The sequence below is a fragment of the Benincasa hispida genome, chromosome 11 (assembly GCF_009727055.1).
Source record: "Benincasa hispida cultivar B227 chromosome 11, ASM972705v1, whole genome shotgun sequence".
Classification (NCBI taxonomy): Eukaryota; Viridiplantae; Streptophyta; class Magnoliopsida; order Cucurbitales; family Cucurbitaceae; genus Benincasa; species Benincasa hispida.
In genome coordinates this window covers 53,365,196-53,385,493 of record NC_052359.1, presented here as the reverse complement: position 1 = coordinate 53,385,493, position 20,298 = coordinate 53,365,196, and the positions used below count along the sequence as shown (strand labels likewise).

The 20,298-nt window shown below is 37.7% G+C and overlaps 3 protein-coding genes across 3 annotated transcripts; 1 reads left to right on the top strand and 2 right to left on the bottom strand.

Moving 5' to 3' along the window:
* Positions 1-763: 763 nt before the first annotated feature.
* LOC120089880 (josephin-like protein) lies at positions 764-2,279 on the top strand. The gene has a single exon (XM_039047305.1). The coding sequence runs from the start codon at positions 1,792-1,794 to the stop codon at positions 2,158-2,160; it is 369 nt and encodes a 122-aa protein (XP_038903233.1). The 5' UTR covers positions 764-1,791; the 3' UTR covers positions 2,161-2,279.
* On the bottom strand, positions 2,189-14,585 carry LOC120089877 (putative tRNA (cytidine(32)/guanosine(34)-2'-O)-methyltransferase). Its single transcript, XM_039047303.1, has 14 exons — positions 14,332-14,585; positions 13,167-13,246; positions 12,990-13,083; positions 12,683-12,732; positions 6,453-6,502; positions 6,233-6,341; positions 5,903-5,963; positions 5,770-5,822; positions 5,171-5,263; positions 4,773-4,836; positions 3,763-3,870; positions 3,219-3,511; positions 2,411-2,687; positions 2,189-2,329 (listed from the first exon to the last, which is right to left on the bottom strand). Exons 2-12 carry the CDS (start codon positions 13,191-13,193, stop codon positions 3,270-3,272), a joined length of 951 nt encoding a protein of 316 aa, XP_038903231.1. The 5' UTR covers positions 13,194-13,246; positions 14,332-14,585; the 3' UTR covers positions 2,189-2,329; positions 2,411-2,687; positions 3,219-3,269.
* Positions 14,586-15,280: 695 nt separating this feature from the next.
* LOC120089878 (26S proteasome non-ATPase regulatory subunit 7 homolog A) lies at positions 15,281-19,451 on the bottom strand. The gene is made up of 10 exons (XM_039047304.1): positions 19,081-19,451; positions 18,187-18,279; positions 18,017-18,098; positions 17,651-17,747; positions 17,438-17,513; positions 17,293-17,351; positions 17,004-17,126; positions 16,030-16,087; positions 15,855-15,940; positions 15,281-15,689 (listed from the first exon to the last, which is right to left on the bottom strand). The coding sequence occupies exons 1-10, from the start codon at positions 19,265-19,267 to the stop codon at positions 15,618-15,620; spliced, it is 933 nt and encodes a 310-aa protein (XP_038903232.1). The 5' UTR covers positions 19,268-19,451; the 3' UTR covers positions 15,281-15,617.
* Between the last annotated feature and the right edge of the window lie 847 nt (positions 19,452-20,298).

The window sequence follows — 20,298 nt, the reverse complement described above, 5'->3', positions numbered from 1 at the left end:
TCAATAGCATAATACTATTGAGTATATGTTGGCGTGTGGATTCATCAATCCAATGGCCGTCAAGATTTGGTTAAGAAAAAGAAGAGAAGAAAAACAGGAGCCAAAAAGTAGAGAGGGAAAGAAACAATGACGTACAGAGTATAATTAAAGGTCTTGAACAGATGAAGAGACATGGGAGGGGGAGTCAACAAGCAGATGGAGAAATTCAATTTCAGGCCCCCTTTAGCTTTAATTTCTCAGTCAAAAGGGCAAAAATCTCAGAGCATGCAGATTTTTCAAGACAAATTCTTCTGCCAAAACGACAGTAAAAGAAGTAAAGAAAAAGTGAACAAGAAAAAGTTTTATTTGCTTTGCTCATTCAAATAATAAAAAAAAAACACAGCCTGTGACCTCACGGAAACAATTTCTACTGCTATTCTACTACTAACTTCCTTTATTTATTCATTTTCTAAACGAAACTGGTCATAATAGTAACATTTAAACATAATGACAAATATCAATTTATGTCTCCCAACCATTTAAACCCCAACCTTTAATTTTATTTGAACAATATTATTATGTGAAGTTTATAATTTAAGTAAACTACTCATAAATTTTTGTAAGTTAATCAATTTAGACCCTTTATCACAATTACATTTGAAAATCATCCATGCATTAATTTTTTTAAAGTGTGTAGATTTCTTTAAAAGTCGGTTTTATAAAATGGAGGATTAGAGTAAATGCATGTCGATTTTCAAGTCTAAGAGTCAAAACTGATTCGATTTTTAAAGTTGAAGGGTAAAATCTATACAATTACAAGTTTCACATGAGGTTTGTCTAAACGGAATATAATGAAGGATGTAAATTGATACACTTACAAAATTTTGGAGTCTAAAGTGATATTTTTCCAAATAATGTAGGCCTATAAAATAAATCAATATTTTATCACATTATGAATAGAATACAGAGGAGTAAGTACTAAAAAATTTCTCTAAGCTCAAGTAAGAGGGAGAAAGAAATAGAGAGAAAGAGGAGCATTACCATGGTGATGGATTTATGTGATTCTACTGAAAATGGGAATCAAGATGGCCAACAAAAGAGAAACTTGTAGGGCCCCTCCATTGTGCCTCAAAAGCAACGATGATGCTGAAGAGTATCGAGTGGTTGTCTCTCTCTTGCTCCCCTTTTTCTTCTCTCCCTCTTCTACTTCTTCTCATTCTCCTTTTTATTGTGTGTTGGCTCCACTCATCTCTTTTTCTGACCTAATCCACTTCCTATTGCTTAAATCTTTAGCCAAAACTCCTCTTATAGTACACATATAAAAAACCTAATCTTTCCTTAAACCCTTCAATTGCAAACCAAGAATAAGAGGAGTTGTAAGCATATTCTTCAAAGTTTTTTTTCATGGGGTCCAAAGTTTTCTAAAGGGTAGGTAAAAGTTCCTGATGCTTCACTCATATGGTATCCCATATATAAATGATATGTCTATTTGAGCGTAAACTAAACGCTCACTTTGAGCCTTACTGTCGACTGAATCAATCTTCTTCAATCTTTCCACAGAAGAGAGTTTCTTAATTAAGCCTCATTCTTTCGTTTTCATTATTCTCTCTTTCCTTCAATTTGAATCAATAAATGCTCCTTATTCTCATAACCTAACTCACTGTCTCTTCTCCTCAAGAAAGCTACTTAATTCTACCACATTCCTACCCATATCTTTACACACTACACTTCACAAAATCTCTTTATCTCTCTCTCTCTCTAAAGCCCATATTTGTTTAGCCTTTGGATTTACATCTCAGTTGGAAGGTTCAAATGTCAAGGAAAGCGAGCAAACGGGTCAGCTTCAGTCCAGATGTGAATGACAAACCAACAGTCGTGTTGAAACACGGCGGCGGTGACGGCGGAGCAGGAATATGGAGCTTCGGCCTGAGCAGAGACACAAGGTACTTGCCAGTCAGGTTTCTACAGAGCCTCAAGGCCAGAGTAAGTGAAGCAATTCGCTTTGTATCAACAAGAAAATCTTCACGAAAAGTTTCTTCAGCCTCCACTTTTACAAGGTCAAGATCGGTCTCGGATTCCATGGACTCGCATCGAGCTGAAGCCATTGAAGATTGCATCGAGTTCTTAAACCACTCTTCGTCTTTGTCCAGATCAAATTCAGTCTCTGGAAGTACTTACTGAAAGTTATGTACTTGTGGGAATGGAATGTGCATGTAAAATTTGGTCGATATTTTAGACATTCTTTTGCGTGCCCGTCTCTGTAAGATGATGCTTTAGCAGATGATAATAGAGTTTCTGCCTTCGAAGCCCGATAATTTTCTTGTCTAAATGCGTGAACACGAGCAGATATCTGTTCATTAAAAAATTACGTAAATTGGATATCTACAAAATATAACTTAATCAGGTAAATTAAATATACATAAAAGTTTACTTGGCTGAGTTATTCTTGTTCAGTGATGTCTATAAATGAAGGAACTGGATGGAACAACCACCATTGAAGGCCTAAATAATGGCATCTCGTCAAGGAATGAATGGCCTAGACAGCACGAATCTCTCTGCGTGATATGTTTGGGCCATAAATTTTGAGAAGCCAACAGTTAGAGAAAGGGATGAGTTAGACCTGTGAATTTGGAGGGCCATGCCTTTGAATAGCCGAGAGATTCCCCATTAGCAAGCATGGTTCGTTGATTCTCAATCGGGGGACCCACCTGTAAAACCCAAGTTTGTCCAAACATTTGCAAAGGAGAAACATAGGAACATGCAGACCCACATGCAGTAGAATGCCCTTGAAAATGTGCAATGTTAATGGTAATGCTCGAAATGATTTTCCTTTTTTGTTTTAGTTTGAGGTATGCATGGGGGGTGGGGTTCATGTCTATGGAAATAATGAAGGTTGAGTAATACTCGTGCGGGATAATCTCACGCTAATCATAATACATCTCCATAATCTTCATATATCTCAAATTAAAAGAATCAAAATCAAGATCCAGAGCCAGTTTTTTTTTTTTTTTACATAAATAGGAGGGAGTAATCATCACTTTAAACGAGAGAGAGAGAGAGGGGGGGGGGGGGGGGGGGGGGGGGGGGGGGGGGGGGGGGGGGGGGGGGGGGGGGGGGGGGGGGGGGGGGGGGGGGGTGGGGGGGGGGAGGGGGGAGGGGGGGGGGAGGGGGGGGGGGGGGGGGGGGGGGGGGAAGGGGGGGGGGGGGATTAGAAATGATTGCCTGTTTCTAATAATTACCGGTCCATCCCAAGCCACTTTGTTGGTTATCTAAAACATTGAATAGCATAATTAGGAATCCAAGGAAAGTTTTTCAAGTTCTCGAATTCCTTGACTGGAAGCTTTCTTCATTTCAAGAGCCCTCTTGTAAGGAGGGGCGATAGGAGGCTGCACAGGATCTAAGCACCGATAAGTTCCCTCGGCACCTCTGGGCAGTGGGTATGAACGGTCGGAGTCATATCCACTGAGGTCCCCACAGGCAAGAAATGGGATATAAACTTTATTGGGACCTTCCAGCCACCCACTACTGCAATCTGTGAGGGACACAATGCAGCAAAATAGAAATGCTATTACTTCCTCTTGTGTAACCAAAAATACCAGGGAATTGACCACATCAAAATCAGCAGACACTAATTTTAAAAAGCCTAGAGACAAGAAGACAGCCTGGTCATAACGCCAGCTATAAAAACAAATTAATCTTTAAAAATAGGATAAGAACATGCTTGATCTTAGGATACGTCTATCGATAAGTAAACTCCAAATCAAGGCAGGGCATTGAGTTTACCCAAGTCATCTCCTCCTGACGGACTTCCCACCTTTTCCAGCAGGCGATGCAGATCTTTTGGATTGAAACCTTCGGGAGGAGAATAGTTCTCACAAACTGCAAATGCCTCTGCATTTGCACCCAGTCCACGTATGAGCTTCAACATAAAGTTAAATCATAACCTCAACTTTGTTTAAAAGTTATTACCGCGAGTCCACCTAGGTGACTAAAAGAAAGCATTGGAATGAATTACAGATTTTAGTTCAAGAACTTTAATAGTTATTTCCGCTTAGTCCATTCAACTTTCAAATGTTCCAATTATATTCTTGAACTCTTGATCAATAATTTTTCATGGTTAGCACTGTAGCTTAAATGTTTTCATGAAACTTTAATTGGCCTTACCATAATGAATAATAATTTGGTATAATATACCACCATGAAAAGCCAACTAGATACGAGCAGACAAACCAAAAAATTCAATTTAAAACGTAATTGCTCCCACCGAATCTTTTGGCCTATCTTCCATAATTTTGTTCAACATGTCTAGTTCTTGTACGTAATGCCAATCACTTGTTACTTGTTTAAGACATTTAAGCAAGTGATAAAAGAAGAGACTTGTTAGAATCAAACGAAACGCTTCAAGGATGTAATTGGAACTTTTTGTTCATAAACACAACCATGAAAGTTCAGAAATATTACTTTTACCCTTGACTATTTTGTCCTCTTTCACGCCTTTTTTTTATACAACAGACATCACCACGGAAATGTGCCATGTCCACAATTTGCTGTTGGGCGGACACCAATCTCACCAATTAGAATTAAACGATAGCAATCTAAAGTTGATTTAAGGAATCCAAGTATAATGGGTATCCAAAAAATCATGACTAAATCCTATGAACCAGATGCTATCAAGTGATAAAAAGGCAATTTTCAACTAAGAGAATACCGTTTTCTGGAAACAAGTTCAATTATAATCGAAAGATGAACCTCTATAGCAACCAATCAACAAAAAGGGGAAACCAAAAGCTTACCTATACTTGAATTGCGACTGCTTTTTGGTTTTGCAAAAGTCACCACAGGGAAAAATAACTTCAGCTGCAACAGAATAACTCGAAAATGTAAAAATCATTGGCGGCTTCATAACCATGTATGAAACAACAAACACCTATCTTTGATTAAGCTCCTTATGTAATCCATGATAATTCTTGGAAAGTGCTAAACATATCTAGAAAAATTATACAAGTCAATGCAATAATTACGGGAAAAGGAGCTCAAAGCAAATTTTCCAACTTGACTGGAAAACAAAGGGTTGGAAGAGAGATTCTGATTCATATTGCAGATGCAGTGAATGAGAACACCACAAATTTATTTGATACTCGAGTATGCTACATATTTCTATTGGGTCCTGTAACAACCATTTAATATATACCTGACAATACAAAAGGCTGGTATCCTTTCCACGGAATATCTTTGCTATGAACTTACCACCTTCTCTGAGTACATGCGTAACAATTGTTAAACCCTGTGAAGAAAGGGGAAAAAAAGAGTCTAGCTCATCTATGTAAAACTCATATATCTACAACTATATTGAAAACTAGCTCAAGGAAAAGAAAGAGAGAGAGAGAACGAGGCAGCAGCAGAGGACACTGATGGAAGCAACAAAATTCAGTCCATGGAGGAAAAAGGATAACGAATGCAGGCAACATACAGTAGAAAAACCCTTGGAAGGTTTCAATATAATTTCATAATATACTGCAACCACAATTTACCCAAAAGATCTCATCTATCTTGCTCACTCGTTACACGGTATTTTCTATTTGTAGATTCAAACAATTTGATGCACATTAAATATTAGTGCTTCTTATTGGTTTTATTTTTTGATCCTTTCCACGCACTGTAAACGAGAACTGAAGCAACATCATTACTGTCAACGTGCATGTATATCACGCATTTTCAAAATATCTTAAACTATTCATCAGCACCATCTCAAGCAATTGAACAGTCTCCGTATAAAAACACTGCACTTACAGCTAGTATGAGCTGAGACTGAACAAACTCGTCCATGTCATGAAGACCAGTAACTACAAACAAGCATATAATCAGTAACAAAATATCATCAGGTGGAATCTCAAGAGAGAATTCAAAAAACACAAATATCTACCATCAGGTGCGCCATCACAAACAACCAGGTCAGCCTTGCAACCATCAAAATGCCTAATGACCTGGTAAAATTAAATATTTGATCAACCATGCACAATAAAATATGACAATTTAGTATGTGATCAAATTTTTTAATAAAATAAAAGCCTTTTAACACAACGGGAGGTATTCAAAAGAGAAAATAATCCAGTATGAAGAAAAACATAGGAAAATTATCACAAATAGAAATTTCAAAACAAAATTGACCATATCAGTGCATTAGGATCTGGACATGTCTTTGTTTACCACATCAAATGTTAAGAATACTGCGTGCATGATACATTCTGCTTACCACTTCAGCTGTCCTAGCATTTGTTATATCACCCTGCACTTGAATAACACCTTCAATCGGAGCCATCGGCTGTAAATCAATAGCAACAATAAGAGGAAGATCACCATCCCTGCAAATTAAGCTAGAGAATCAATGAAAGAGGAAGATCACAAGGAGAAAATGGAGAGGAGGATGGGAAGGAAAAAGTGACATTTTCATATTATAATCTACCATAACTTACTTTGAATCTGGAGAAAGCTTTGCTGGGAGATGCAATTTTCTACTAAGGACCTATATATGCAATTAGTAAAATGTTAAGACAACTTGGAAATAATTAAACAAACTAAATCATATTCGTGAGCAATAGTTGCAGCAACACAAACTACGTTGCTTTTATCAGCCCTCATTATATTTAGTATTTTCGCAAACGTGAAGCGTACTCGAGCATAATAATCCTATGAAGGTTAATCTAAAAATACAGGTAAATACATATTGTTATGAAAAATAAGATAATGAGTATTCAAAACAAGATTTTATAAGAGTACATAAAAATTACGGAACTCAAGTTATTTTCTTCACATTTCAAGAATACTCAGTGTGCCAAGATTGGGTCAATGAAGGGAGGAGAGGCTTGTACCCCATATACAGGCATGCTTTTCAAACAAAAAAAATATGCTTACAATGTCCATCACATGAAAATTCTTGTTAGATTTAGTTGTGTTTTATACGAAATTTTTTTCCCCTATAAAGCTGTTGAAATATGTTCCATTAGCCCTAAGAGCATATTTGTAGTTTACTCTATATTTACTAAATTAGGGTTTCCCTTCGTTCTATTTATATATGAGGTTGGGGTCTCTTGTAAGCATGACATAAAATAATAAAAACTTCTCTATCGTGGTTTTTTCTACTTGGATTAGGGTTTTCCACGTAAACCTTGTCTTTTCCTCTTTTCTCTTTACTTTTCAATATGGTATTAGAGCAAGGTGGTGACACCCTAGCCCTGATAGAAGAAATTCAGTCATCCAACGTGGTAGGTGATGGAACAATGGCAGACACGACTAATATGGCCATGATCCAGGCAGCTGTGGATCGGTATCTCCGGACGATCCTCAACCCAACGGTCGTGCCACCTGGAGCCGTGGAAGCCGCGCTATCAAGTAGCCACAACCCAGCCGGATCATAGACAACCCAGATGGCAGGTGGCTCTATTCCAGCCGACAGACCTAGTTTCGTCAGGTACAGCAGCCGTCGGGAAGATTCGCGCCAGTAACTGGGTTGGAGCTCCAGATCGCACCCTCGTTCAACGGCTATCGGATCGCATCTGGGCAGTCGATCGAGCCTCAGACCAGAAGCTACCCGATCGTGTCTGAGTAGCCCCCGCGCCAGCCAACTGCACTTCCTCCCGAGCAGGTCGCACGCCAGCCGATGGCGATTTCCTCCAGCAGCCACCCAATGGGAATTTCTTCCGATCGGGAACTCCCTTCGACGGGGATCCCTTTGACGTCTGTTCCTTCCAATAGCGGTGTTGGGGTTTTTGGGCTCCCAAATATATCCGGATCCGGTTCCTTCCAGCAACAGAAGTACCACCCAACCGTGTATCCGGTTCAGCCTCGATACCGAATGGGTGAGTTCGTGGGAGAAAATTCTATTCCCATCTCTTATGGGCAGAAACGTCCAATATCAGAGTCCCATGGGGAACTTCAACAACAATTGGCAAGTCTCCAACAGTAGATGGCAACATTTGGGGCCAAACTGAATGGCCATGAGTCATCCACCAGTCTTCCGATATATTTAGAAAATCCAGTAACAATGTTTCCTACTCTTCTTACTAATTTATTATCTGGGACTTTAGGAAATGCGGTAGGGATGGTCATAGGAGAAAAGCTGAATGGGCAAAATTACTTCTCCTGGCCCCAAACAATCAAGATGGTTCTTGAAGGACGCCACATATTCGGATACTTGACCGGAGAAATTCCACGACCTAGCCCTAGGGACCCCCAAGAGCATGTTTGGAAAGGAGAGGAATCACTACTTCGTTCGATGTTGATCAGCAGAATGGAACCTCAGATTGGGAAACCCTTGCTCTATTCCGCCACTGCACGGGATATTTGGGATGCGATCCGAAGGTTATATTCTAAACGGCAGAACGCATCCCGCCTGTATACACTACGTAAACAGGTCCATGAATGCAAACAAGGGAGCTTGGATATAACGTCATACTTCAACAAGATGTCTTTATTGTGGCAAGAAATGGATTTGTGTCGGGAGATCGTCTGGAATTGCTCACATGATGGGATCCATTACTTGAAAATAGAAGAGATTGATCGTGTGTATGACTTTCTTGCGGGATTGCACCCAAAGTTGATATAGTTCAAAGTCGAATTCTAGGGCAAAAACTAATACTGTCTTTCATGGAGGTTTGTTCAGAGGTTCGATTGGAGGAAGATATATCGAGTGCAATGAATGGCTCTACTGTTACCACTGTGGAGTCAGCTGCTTTTAGGATGAAATCCTCCGAATCAAATGGTGACAAGCAGAATACCAAAACACCCCCGATATGTGAGCATTGCAAGAAGTTGTGGCACATGAAGGACCAGTGCTGGAAACTACATGGTCGACCTCCTAATGGCAAACGTCGCCCTCCAAATGACAAGTCCAAATCTGGTCATGCCCCTGTGCATCGGCTGAGGGGGCCACACAACCTCCAGTGACCAACCTAGCTGATTCAGGTACCATAGGGATCGGAACCGTTGCTCAGTCAGGTACTCCTCAGTCTTTTAGTTTCTTTGTTGAAGGGAATGAGGTATGGATTCTAGATTCAGGAGCGACCGATCACTTGACTGGCTCATCTGATCAATTCCTCTCATTTTATCCGAGTGCTGGAAATGAGAGGATTCGAATTGCAGATGGGTCCTTCGCTCCTGTTGCTGGAAAAGACCGGTTATCACCATTTCAGGGATTAATTCTACAAAATGTCCTACATGTGCCAAAAATTTCTTACAACTTGTTATCAATAAGCAAAATAACGAAAGATTTGAAATGTAGAATTGTCTTCTCACCAGATGCTGCTTTATTTCAGGACATGAGCTTGGGGAAGACGATTGGCACTGCCCGATATAACAGGGATCTTTATTTCCTTTCTGAAGAGCTTCCTCTAGGAATTTGTTTAGGACTAGCCTTTTATCTTCATTTACTATGTCTGAAAAAGATTATTTGTTGTGGCATTTTCCCCTTGGACATCCAAGTTTTCAATATATGAGATATTTGTTTCCCCACTTATTCCATAATGTGAATATTTCTTCGTTATCTTGTGATGTCTGTATATGTGCTAANATATTTGTTTCCCCACTTATTCCATAATGTGAATATTTCTTCGTTATCTTGTGATGTCTGTATATGTGCTAAACAACCTCGTGTGTCTTTTGTTTCTCAGCCCTATAAACCTATCCAGCCTTTCCACTTGATCCACAGTGATGTTTGGGGTCCTTCAAACATCTCTAACCTGTCCGGTAAACGGTGGTTTGTAACATTCATCGATGATCATACCCGACTTACATGGGTATATCTCCTTGCTGATAAGTCCGAGGTTCTGTCTACCTTCAAACAATTCTATACCACTATCTTAACACAGTTCAATACAAAGATTACCATTCTTCGGAGTGACAATGGACGTGAGTTTGTCAATCACACCCTCCAGGAATTCCTAGCGTCAAAAAGGATCGTTCATCAAAACTTTTGTGCATATACTCCACAACAAAACGGGGTGGCTGAACGGAAAAATCGCCATCTCATTGAAGTTGCTCACTCCTTGATGATTCCAGCATCTCTCCCTTCGTACCTATGGGGAGATGCAGTCCTTACCACAGTCCATCTCATTAATAGGATGCATTCACGGGTTCTAAAGTTTCAAACACCCCTTGAGTGCTTCAAAGAGTCATGTCAGTCTACCCATCTTATTCCCAAGGTTCCTCTTCGTATGTTTGGTTGTACAGCCTTTGTTCACACTCATGGTCCGCACCGGATTAAGTTTGCCCACGAGCTCAAAAGTATGCGTTTTTCGGGTATCCCCTTCATCAGCGAGGCTATAAATGCTTTCGAGACTAACAGTTCCACATACTCCGTACCTATTAGCTTCAATCTTGAGCCAAGTCTTAATATTCCTGAACCCAGTCTACCTAGTCTCGAGCCTAATTCTGCTCCAGTGTTTGTCCTTCCTACTAGACAAGTGCCCTGGATAACATACTATAGGAAGAATCTCATAAAGAAAACTCAGGAAACCCCTGTTGTTCCATCGGAAAGTGTCCAAGCATCAGAACCAGCTCAGGTTCAAGATCCTGTTGTTTCAGAGGAGATTCTTGAAGAGAAGTTTGAGAACATAGAAAATGATGAGACGAGCTCAGAGAAGGTTGAAATTACAGGAGGTAATGAGGTGCTGGAAGATCCTCAAGAAGACGTAGAAGTGTCTCAGAAGTCTGATACTGGAGAAAGACCGACGAAAACTGGCAATTATGATACCACTCTGTATATGTCAATTGCTCTGAGGAAGGGAACCAGGTCATGTACAAAGTATCCTTTGCACAGTTTTCTGACCTATAGTAACTTATCTCCTGGTTTTAAGGCTTTCACTACCCAACTGGATGCTCTAGCAATACCTAACAGTGTACATGTGGCCATGGAAGTTCCCGAGTGGAAAGCGGCAGTAATGGAAGAAATGAGAGCCCTCGAGGCGAATAAGACGTGGGAGTTAGTAGCTCTCCCTAGAGGTCACAAGACAGTTGGTTGCAAATGGGTGTTCACAGTGAAGTATAGGTCTGATGGAATGCTCGAGAGATATAAGACCAGGTTAGTTGCTAAAGGGTTCACTCAAACGTATGGGATTGATTATTCAGAAACTTTTTCCCCAGTGGCTAAGCCAAACACGATCCGAGTTCTTCTGTCTTTTGCCGTGAATAAAAATTGGCCTCTACATCAACTGGATGTAAAAAAAAATGCCTTCCTAAATGGTGAGTTAGAAGAGGAGGTTTACATGAGTCCACCTCCAAGTTTCGAAGCTAAGTTTGGGAACCATGTTTGCAAATTCGAGAAATCCTTATATGGGTTGAAATAGTTTCCTAAGGCATGGTTCGACAGGTTCACAGTGTTTGTTAAATCCCAAGGGTTTGTTCAAGGGCATTCTGATCATACATTGTTTACCAAAATTTCACCTTCAGGGAAGATTGCTGTTTTGGTGGTGTATGTTGATGACATCATTTTATCAGGAGATGATGCGGCAGGAATTGTTAAGCTAAAACAAAGGATGGCAGGCGAATTTGAGATCAAAGATCTTGGTAGTCTGAGGTATTTTCTCGGGATGGAAGTGGCGAGATTGAAAGAAGGAATATCTGTATCTCAATGGAAATACACTTTGGACTTGTTAAAGGAAACAGGAATGACTGGATGCAAACCCATTGACACTCCTATTAAGGCCAATGGCAAACTGAAAAGCATTACAGAAGGAGTTCCTATAAATAAGGAGAGGTATCAACGCCTGGTAGGAAAACTGATTTACTTGTCTCATATTAGGCCCGACATCTCCTACACTGTGAGTGTGGTAAGTCAGTTCATGCAAAATCCGCATGAGGAGCACATGGAAGCAGTGACTCGAATTCTGGGATACCTGAAGTCCACCCCATGGAAGGGCTTAGTGTTCCGAAAATATGACACACAAAGCATCGAAGCGTATACTGACTCAGATTGGGCAAGATCAGTGACTGATAGAAAGTCAACCTCAGGATACTGTACCTTTGTGTGGGAAACTTTGGTGACTTGGCGGAGTAAAAAACAGGGTGTAGTGGCTAGAAGCAGTGCTGAGGTAGAGTATAGAGCTATAAGTCTGGGAGCGTGAAGAAATCTGGTTGCAGAAAGTTTTGTCTGATCTTCACCAAGACAGTTCGGGTCCCATGAAGCTGTATTGTGATAATAAGGTTGCCATCAGTATTGCTAACAATCCAGTACAACATGATAGAACCAAGCATGTTGAAATTGACAGACACTTTGTCAAAGAGAAGTTAGACCACGAGGTTATCTGTATTCCTCATGTACCTTCAGTTCAACAGGTTGCAGATATTTTTACCAAAGGGTTATCGAGACAAACGTTTGAAGCTTGTGTTAGCAAGTTGGGTCTTGCCGATATCTACGCCCCAACTTGAGGGGAGGGTTGAAATATGTTGCATTAGCCCTAAGGGCATATTTATAGTTTACTCTATATTTACTAAATTAGAGTTTCCCCTCGTTCTATTTATATCTGAGGTTGGGGCCTCTTGTAAGCCTGACATAAAATAACAAAAACTTCTCTATCGTGGTTTTTCTCCCTGGATTAAGGTTTTCCACATAAACCTTGTCTTTTCCTCTTTTCTCTTTACTTTTCAATAAAAGCATTGACCACTAGTTTGATATACAAATTGCAACGAGAGGACACCCAAAAGAAATTACCTGGCTCCAACTACCGGGGGCTGCACATAAATCTACCACTCTCTCGACTCCTGCATATGAAATTTCATTGTAGATGATGTACTTCAAAGTGTTTCAAATGACTTGTACAAGATAAAACAGGATGATTATGAAGCCAAATAGATCAAACAGATTTCAGTAAGATTCTGGAAAACGGTTCTGTTAGGAAGATTAATCCAAAATGTTGCAGCAATATTTACTATCATTCATGTCGACCATCTCAGTTATTGACACCCTACCAGAAATGTAAGAATATTTTAATAGGGAGGAGGCCAGTACAAGAACAAACCTTCAAATATGTTAAATTCCTCATCTATCTGAAGAAGTTTAAATGCACTTCGAGCACGCCAACCTTCTTCCTTTGCTTTACGGTAGTATATATCCTGCAAATGAGACCAAGTAAATAAAATATGGAAAAAGATAATCAGTCAGAAAGGCAAATAGTCAAATAGAATAGTGCTTAAACCCTCTTATCTCTTGAAGCTTTGCCCATGATTGAAGAATCAAGCAACAGTTGCTGGTAGTGCTGAGTAGACAGGCCTCCTCCTGGCAACATTCAAACCCAGCATGAAAGTTAAAGTTGGTCATCGAAGGAAGTCTAAATGTATTTAATATTAAACAAAATATTGAATCCTCAATCCAAAAAATACACAAATTTTTGTATAGATCCAACAAGCCTTACTGTACAATCCAATTTGAGCATCAAATTCCAACTTTCCAATAATAACAAGAGGTTTGCCACATTCATGGTTAAAATTGAAATAGAGCAAAAACATTTAATTGAACAGGCTCCAAATGCAACCATCAGATTTTTGGGTTTTTGTTTCTAAAAACTAAGTTTATAAACACTACTTACACTCATGAGTTCATTAGTTTTGTTATCTACATTCAAACAACGTTTTCAAAATCCATCTCACGTTTTGAAAAGAATGTATATTGTTTTCACTTTTGGAATTTCACTAAGAATTCAAATGTTACCTTAGAAGAGATGATGACTGTTGCAAAGAAATTCTGATAAAATATAACAATTTTCAAAAATCAAAAAATAAAAAACCAAATGTTTATAGAACGGGCCGAAAAGTTTCAGATTAGAATACGAAAAAGTGGTGTGCTCATAAACAACTCCAAGATCTAGCTTTAGAATCTTCACCTCAGAGTACCACATCCTAGAGTAAACGTTTACATGGACAATCTTAATCAGGCATTTCAACGAGCATCTTACGTGCCTCGGAATGTAACTTCTACACCTCTCCTCCGACAACTTCTTGCATTCAATCAGACACAGCCAGAAACAATTTTCTAACAAGAGAACTAATACTATTTCTATCATATCTGATGTCAACTTCAAGGGACAATTTGTAAAGTTATCAACAACTAACTACACAAGTAAACTAATAGTTACAACTCAACCAATCGCCAACTAGTTACAAATTGATTAGTTACACAATATAACAGCGAATTAATAGGTCTAACTCAGCCAAACTTCACGCTACGACGATTCAAACATAAAATCCACTGAACTCGATAGATATAATAGAATGAATTAGGGCAACAGAGCCGGAATATGTTCACATAGCCATGCAAGAAAAACCAGAGACGAAGAACAAACAAGAAAGGGAGGAAACTCTTACAATAGAGATGTGTAACTCGGTACGTCCAAGCTGAAATCAATCTGAATCTAACTTCAAATCTTCAGTACAATAGTTTGGTGCCGACGCGCCGCCGTTGTTAACCGCGTATTGAATCCTTTCTCCCCCTTATTTCTTTAAATTTTAAATTCTTATAAATATTTTCTAATTAATTGGAAATTATGCTGAAATTGGAACTAAAATGAAGATTATAATGAGATTTAGGGGAAAAACTTATTTTCAAAAACTGTATCGATTTTTTTTCCTAATATTTAAATGATGTATATTTCTATACCTTTCAAGGGTATAATTAACGTCAATTATATTTTTCCCTAGAAAATTCCTCACCAGTTCTAATTCTACCATCAAATAGAACTCTCAACTCCAATCGATTACCTAACAAAATTAAGTATGATAAACCTATTATTTGAACAAATACAGTGAACTTGATATCACAAATAGCTTAAATGAATAATTGATATAAAATAGATTAAAATACGAGTTTAGATTCCAAAAAAGTCTGTGTTTATTTAATTCATAAATATTAAAAAATATCTAATAAGTCCCCAAATTATATAAATATCTAATATAACTTAAAATTTTGTGTGAAATAAAACTAAGGACATATTCTAAAGATATTAATATGAAGTTATCTATTAGACATAAAATTCTAAATCAAGAATTAGGAAAATTTTAGAAAATATCCATGGCCAACACAAAATTGAATGTTTAGAAGTTTATTAGACAGATTTTATAGTTCATAAACTAAATAAAAATAAATGTCCAAATTCATAGACTAAACTTGTAATTTAACATTATTACGTTTGAAAAAAAGAAAGGAATATTATATTTGGTCAATTATTACGATCAAATACAATTTAGAAACAAAGAATAAAGGAAAATATCAATGATCCACCAAGGAGAAAATATTCTTACCTATTGAACGATTAGATAGTTTCAAAAACCAATCGAATAATCATTTGATTCTACAACATAATTTCAGTAATTGGAGCTTAGGATTCTATACTCCTTTCATTCAACCTGACTTCAAATGGCACTTTAATGAGAGAGAGAAATGAGTGGTCTACATCATGATATATTTGGGCAAATAAAGTGAGGGGGTACAATTAACATTGAACAAAAAATGGTCAGGGAAATACATATGCTGGGAAACTAGCCATCTCTTCCAATTGGATAAAACAAAAATATCATCATCAATCGAGAACCCAACAAACAGATAACTAGTTCCTTCGACTCAGATATTTCAATGGGCTGATGGAAGCTGCACGTTAATTGCCAGACACTGCGGGGACGATTGCTGGTTTTGCATCCTCAGCCTTTTCATGTTCTTTGTTTAGCATCTGGAAAACAGATTTGCATGATTATGAGCCAATTGATACGATATGTATGCATAAAGGCAGACGTGTTTGAAAGTGATTTAGAACATGACAAAAACTATTTTAGCCGTTACAAAAATAATCCCAAACACATCCTAACTAAATCTGCAGGAAATGACAGGAACTAACCTTGTTGTTGATTAAATTATGAAGTGCAATGACACTCCGGATGAGTGAGGAAAGATAAATGACCAGCATCATATCATTGGTTTTTACTGCACAGTAGTAGGGTAAATATAGATGAAGGCGTTAAGGGAAACATGTTATAATAAGCCAACGGAGAATCTTCAGTTAGTATTATTACCTGCAAACGATTTTATCAACTCTGCCACATTTAGATTAGGAAGAAGGTTGAATACATCCTGCAATTTTGAGTAGAAATTAAACATCAGTATATACTTTTAGGGTGGAAACTTATCAATCATAACCACCAATTGGCCTGTTCCATCGCACCACATAATGCACAAAACACGGTGGTAAATAAAGCAAACCACAATGAGGAAGTTCTTACACAATAGAGTGTGTTACAAATTCACAAGACATGTGATGAATGCATCTAACAATTGATCTTTATAGAGACTGTCTATTACATGACCGTTCTTTTTTCTTTGATGAAATCACCAAAAGGTCTTAGGTCATTTTACATATATGAGATATCAATATCCAGGAAGTTATATTCCACAAAATTTGATTTCATGATGTCCAAATTGAACACAAATTACGAAGGCATTCCAATTCATCGGTTATTAAAACTATAAGAACATTCTGAGATGAGAAGAAAAACCAGGCCTTTTCAAGGCACGAGCACCCCAATGCTTGAGTGAGGTGAGGTGCAACATGAAATTATGAAGTAAAAAAAATATAGGAAAACTTTTTTAAGTATGTAAATACTAAACCAATAAAACTTATGTCAGATAACGTTTGATTAACAAACAAAAGAGGGAAGAAAGAGGAGCACATAGGCAAGGTACTTGAATACAAGACATTTTTTCTTAATATACGTTTCTTCCTTTTTTAACTCTGGATCTTTCTGATTTACAGAACTGCAAGTTAGGTTACCTTGCTTGGCATCAGATTACGTAGGCAAAGATGCTCTCAGCACCTAAGCATCCCTTTTCAAAAAGTGGAAAACGTGTTTGGAGTTGCAGACTATTTGTCATTTTGATTAAACAAATAGTGCAGAAAGCACATCATCAAATACATAATATAATACAAACACAGGTAAATCAATATGTGACATGCATAAAAACTGCAAGAAAAGGGTAGAGAAAATGGTACCTGTAAATGGTAAAGAATCTCATGATTTAATGGAAGCTTCTCATCAATAACAAGATCAAGGTAGCCACGAATCTCACGTAGTCGTGCATCCAAACCTTTTAAAGCAGTAAGTTTTCCTGTAACCTATAAAATATCATTTTATATTAGTCAATGTTTTTTCGACCTAATGCTTTCATCCAAGACTTAAAACTAAATACAAGTCAATCACAAAACTTGTGGAACAGTTTGAAGAAAAGGAAACCGATTGAAGAGGCTGCAATGCAAGACAAGTAATGGTAAGGAAATTAACCTCATTGGCAAGTGTACTTATGGTGGTATCCTTGACATCCCTTAGTAAGTGTTCCACACCTGTATTTAGACGAACCAATAATGCTACGAGGTTAAAAAAGATAAAGACCCTAAAATGAAGATTTGAATCTCATTTTACCACTCACCAATTTCCTCAACCTCATGGGCAGCGATAACTGAAGGTACATGAACAAAGATCTTCTGGCTCTTTTGGGTAGCATTCTGTTTCCCAAATTATAAGATATGTATTGGCAATTAGAAACTGATATTTATTGTTTATTCATAACCATTAACTCTCTAATGCATCTGATATTTTTGGGGAAAAAAGGTAACATAAGTCATAATAGTCAACACCATACCTCTTTGACTTCTTCAACATCATAGTAGGCTTTAGTAGGTATTCCCAGCTCCTTTGGTTGTACATCAATAATCACAAGCACAGGATTTGGTACATAACTAACAATCCACCAGAGAGGATATGAGTATCTCAAAGAGAAACCAGTAAAACAACATTGGTCAACAGGATATGATATTCATCACTGACCGGCCATAAGGTTCTAAATTGGTGGTATAAAATTAAATAAATAAGGTGGCTCAGAAAACTAGAAAAAAGGACAACGAGAGGACAGGGAGACAAAACAGAGTAGTTTTTAAGAATGCAGAATTTGAGAACTTGAAAATTAATGTTTGAGAACCTCAACACCAAACAAATACGAAGATCTTACTTGTGGAACAACTGGTGAATATCCAGGTCATTCTCCCGTAGCTTTGGACCTGTGCTATACCAACCTACAATGTGCTCCTTAGCTGACACGTCCACAAATTCATGGCTGTTATAAACAAGGAAATCTAACCAAAGAAAAAGCACAAAAGGTACTAGAACAAGAGAAAATACCATTTATCCTCTTAAACATTGAAAACATCGATTCGTGATAATTGTGGTCAAGAAACCATATGCTTGGATCTTTCTCGTCTTCTTCAAAGGGGACTGAAATAATGAGCATACACCATATAAATGTCACCATTAAACATAGATAAAGACTAATTAACATAGTCCTTAAAAAAAGAACTTGCTGACTACCACAATCAGAAAAATAACCACCCCACTGAACCCATACATGGCTAGACCATGAACAGTGAATGCGAAAACACAAAAGACTATAGTAAAGGGAAATAGAAACTATAGAAACTATAGCTAAACTAAAACATAAAATAGTTCGATCTAGGTCCAAACAATCACGAGTTAGATGGATAATACTAATGTTATAAAGATATCCAAAGTTTTAAACAGTGTGTGCCTAAAGTATTGAAAACTTCGGCTACCAAAACCCTCAAACCTGCAATTCCCAATTACACGAATCAATCGTATAGGTTACCAACGAATTTCCAGTGAAAAGAGTAACAGCCACAGCAGGTGTACGAAGCAGGCAACTGAATGCCCTAATTAGTTCATAATGAGAGGCAACCTAAAAGATTTTGCGAACCAGGCAAACCAAAGCTCAAACAATCGCTTCTTTCCATGCCCTTTTCGCGAATCATGGCAACCACAAGAAAGGTACATTCCCAGTCTCTATAGCCCAATTCTAATTTATGTTCAACTAACGTCAAATTCAGACAAATACCCAACAAAATACCCAGATTCCTAGAACCCTTAAAATAAAAATCAACCCGAATCCACTTTCAGGTATTAAACCGAATCAAACGACTAGAAAATTCAGATCCAAACAGAATACAACAAGATATTTAACAAAAGGCGAGAGAGAAATCTGTATGAGAAAAGAATAAGGACCTGCATAGCTATTGCTAACATCGACGGTGCCCTTGAAAGAGCTACCGAGTAAAACTCCTACAACTCGTTTGCGGGATTCCTTAGCGACTCGGTTGTAGTTATCGACGATGCTGAGTAAAACCAGAGGGTGAACTACGACCTTCTCGACTGGCCTCGATGATATTTGCTGCGTCTTGATCACATCCATGGCGGAATTTTTGCAGTCTCTCCGAGTTCAATCGAATTTGCGCTTCCGTGCTAAAGGCTAAACCCACCCAGAAATGGAGCAGCAGCTTATTAAGCCCTTTTTCTTGAAAGGTTTTCTTGGCAGAAAAGCAAACCTCCACTGTGATGAGCGAGTGACCCACTCGGCCCAAAGAAACCGCGATTCTAAAGCGCGCTTCTCGTTTGCTTCTTCCCAGGTTCGGATATTAAAGTTTAGAACAAAATTAGGGTCCAATTTTTTGAATATTAAATTGGATGAAAAATGAGTTATTTTCACCCTAATCCAAATTCTAGTAAAAGTATTTTCGAGAATATAAGGGATAATTCTTCTTAAATTGTATGATATTAAAACAACCTCAATGACACTTCTGAATGGTCGTCATTATTGGTAACTAGTGATCCACCTATAGATTGATCCATCCAACAGAAAATGGAGGTAGGAATGAGGATAACTTTTTCTCTATTGGCTAAACGGGGATTATATTTCTCGTCCCAACCTGATGAATATATTATTATTATTTTATCTATATACTTTTAATTTAAAAAAAATTGTGGTATAAAAAGTTATTTATTTTCTAATTTTCATTTCAATTTTTTCGTACTTTAATATATAGTATTTAAATGGAAAGCTTGACTATGGTATTGTAATATTTAAAGTTTAACTTTTATGGATTAAATTATATTTTTACACATATAATAGTATTTTTTTATAATAAATTTTTATACTATTTTCTTTTAATGAAATATTTATTGGAAATAACTCATTTAATATATATTTTTATTTGGTTGAGAATAAATAAAATTGCTAAAAATGAATATATTAAAAAAATAAATGGAAAAATTTTTCCTACAGGAAATCCCACCCCGATCCCATAGAAAATTTCGCGAGGATGGGGACGGGGAAACCTCCCCGTCCCATGGACATCTCTACCCACCTATGATAGTGAGCAGTTATAGTATTATTAAATACAAATTTGAACTTATTATTAGTTCATAGTGTTTATTAATAATCTT

What these genes read in the sequence shown, in the direction of transcription:
- LOC120089880 (XM_039047305.1), top strand. Translation starts at nt 1,792, where the DNA reads ATGTCAAGGAAAGCGAGCAAACGGGTCAGCTTCAGTCCAGATGTGAAT.
- LOC120089878 (XM_039047304.1), bottom strand. Translation starts at nt 19,267, where the DNA reads ATGGATGTGATCAAGACGCAGCAAATATCATCGAGGCCAGTCGAGAAG. An exon ending in ATTCACCAGTTGTTCCACAA is followed by an intron (nt 17,748 to 18,016) that starts GTAAGATCTTCG and finishes GTGGATTGTTAG; the next exon opens with TTATGTACCAAATCCTGTGC. An exon ending in TAAGTACACTTGCCAATGAG is followed by an intron (nt 17,127 to 17,292) that starts GTTAATTTCCTT and finishes GATATTTTATAG; the next exon opens with GTTACAGGAAAACTTACTGC.
- LOC120089877 (XM_039047303.1), bottom strand. Translation starts at nt 13,193, where the DNA reads ATGGGCAAAGCTTCAAGAGATAAGAGG. An exon ending in CCCCCGGTAGTTGGAGCCAG is followed by an intron (nt 6,503 to 12,682) that starts GTAATTTCTTTT and finishes TTGCATATATAG; the next exon opens with GTCCTTAGTAGAAAATTGCA. An exon ending in ATGCTAGGACAGCTGAAGTG is followed by an intron (nt 5,964 to 6,232) that starts GTAAGCAGAATG and finishes TAATTTTACCAG; the next exon opens with GTCATTAGGCATTTTGATGG.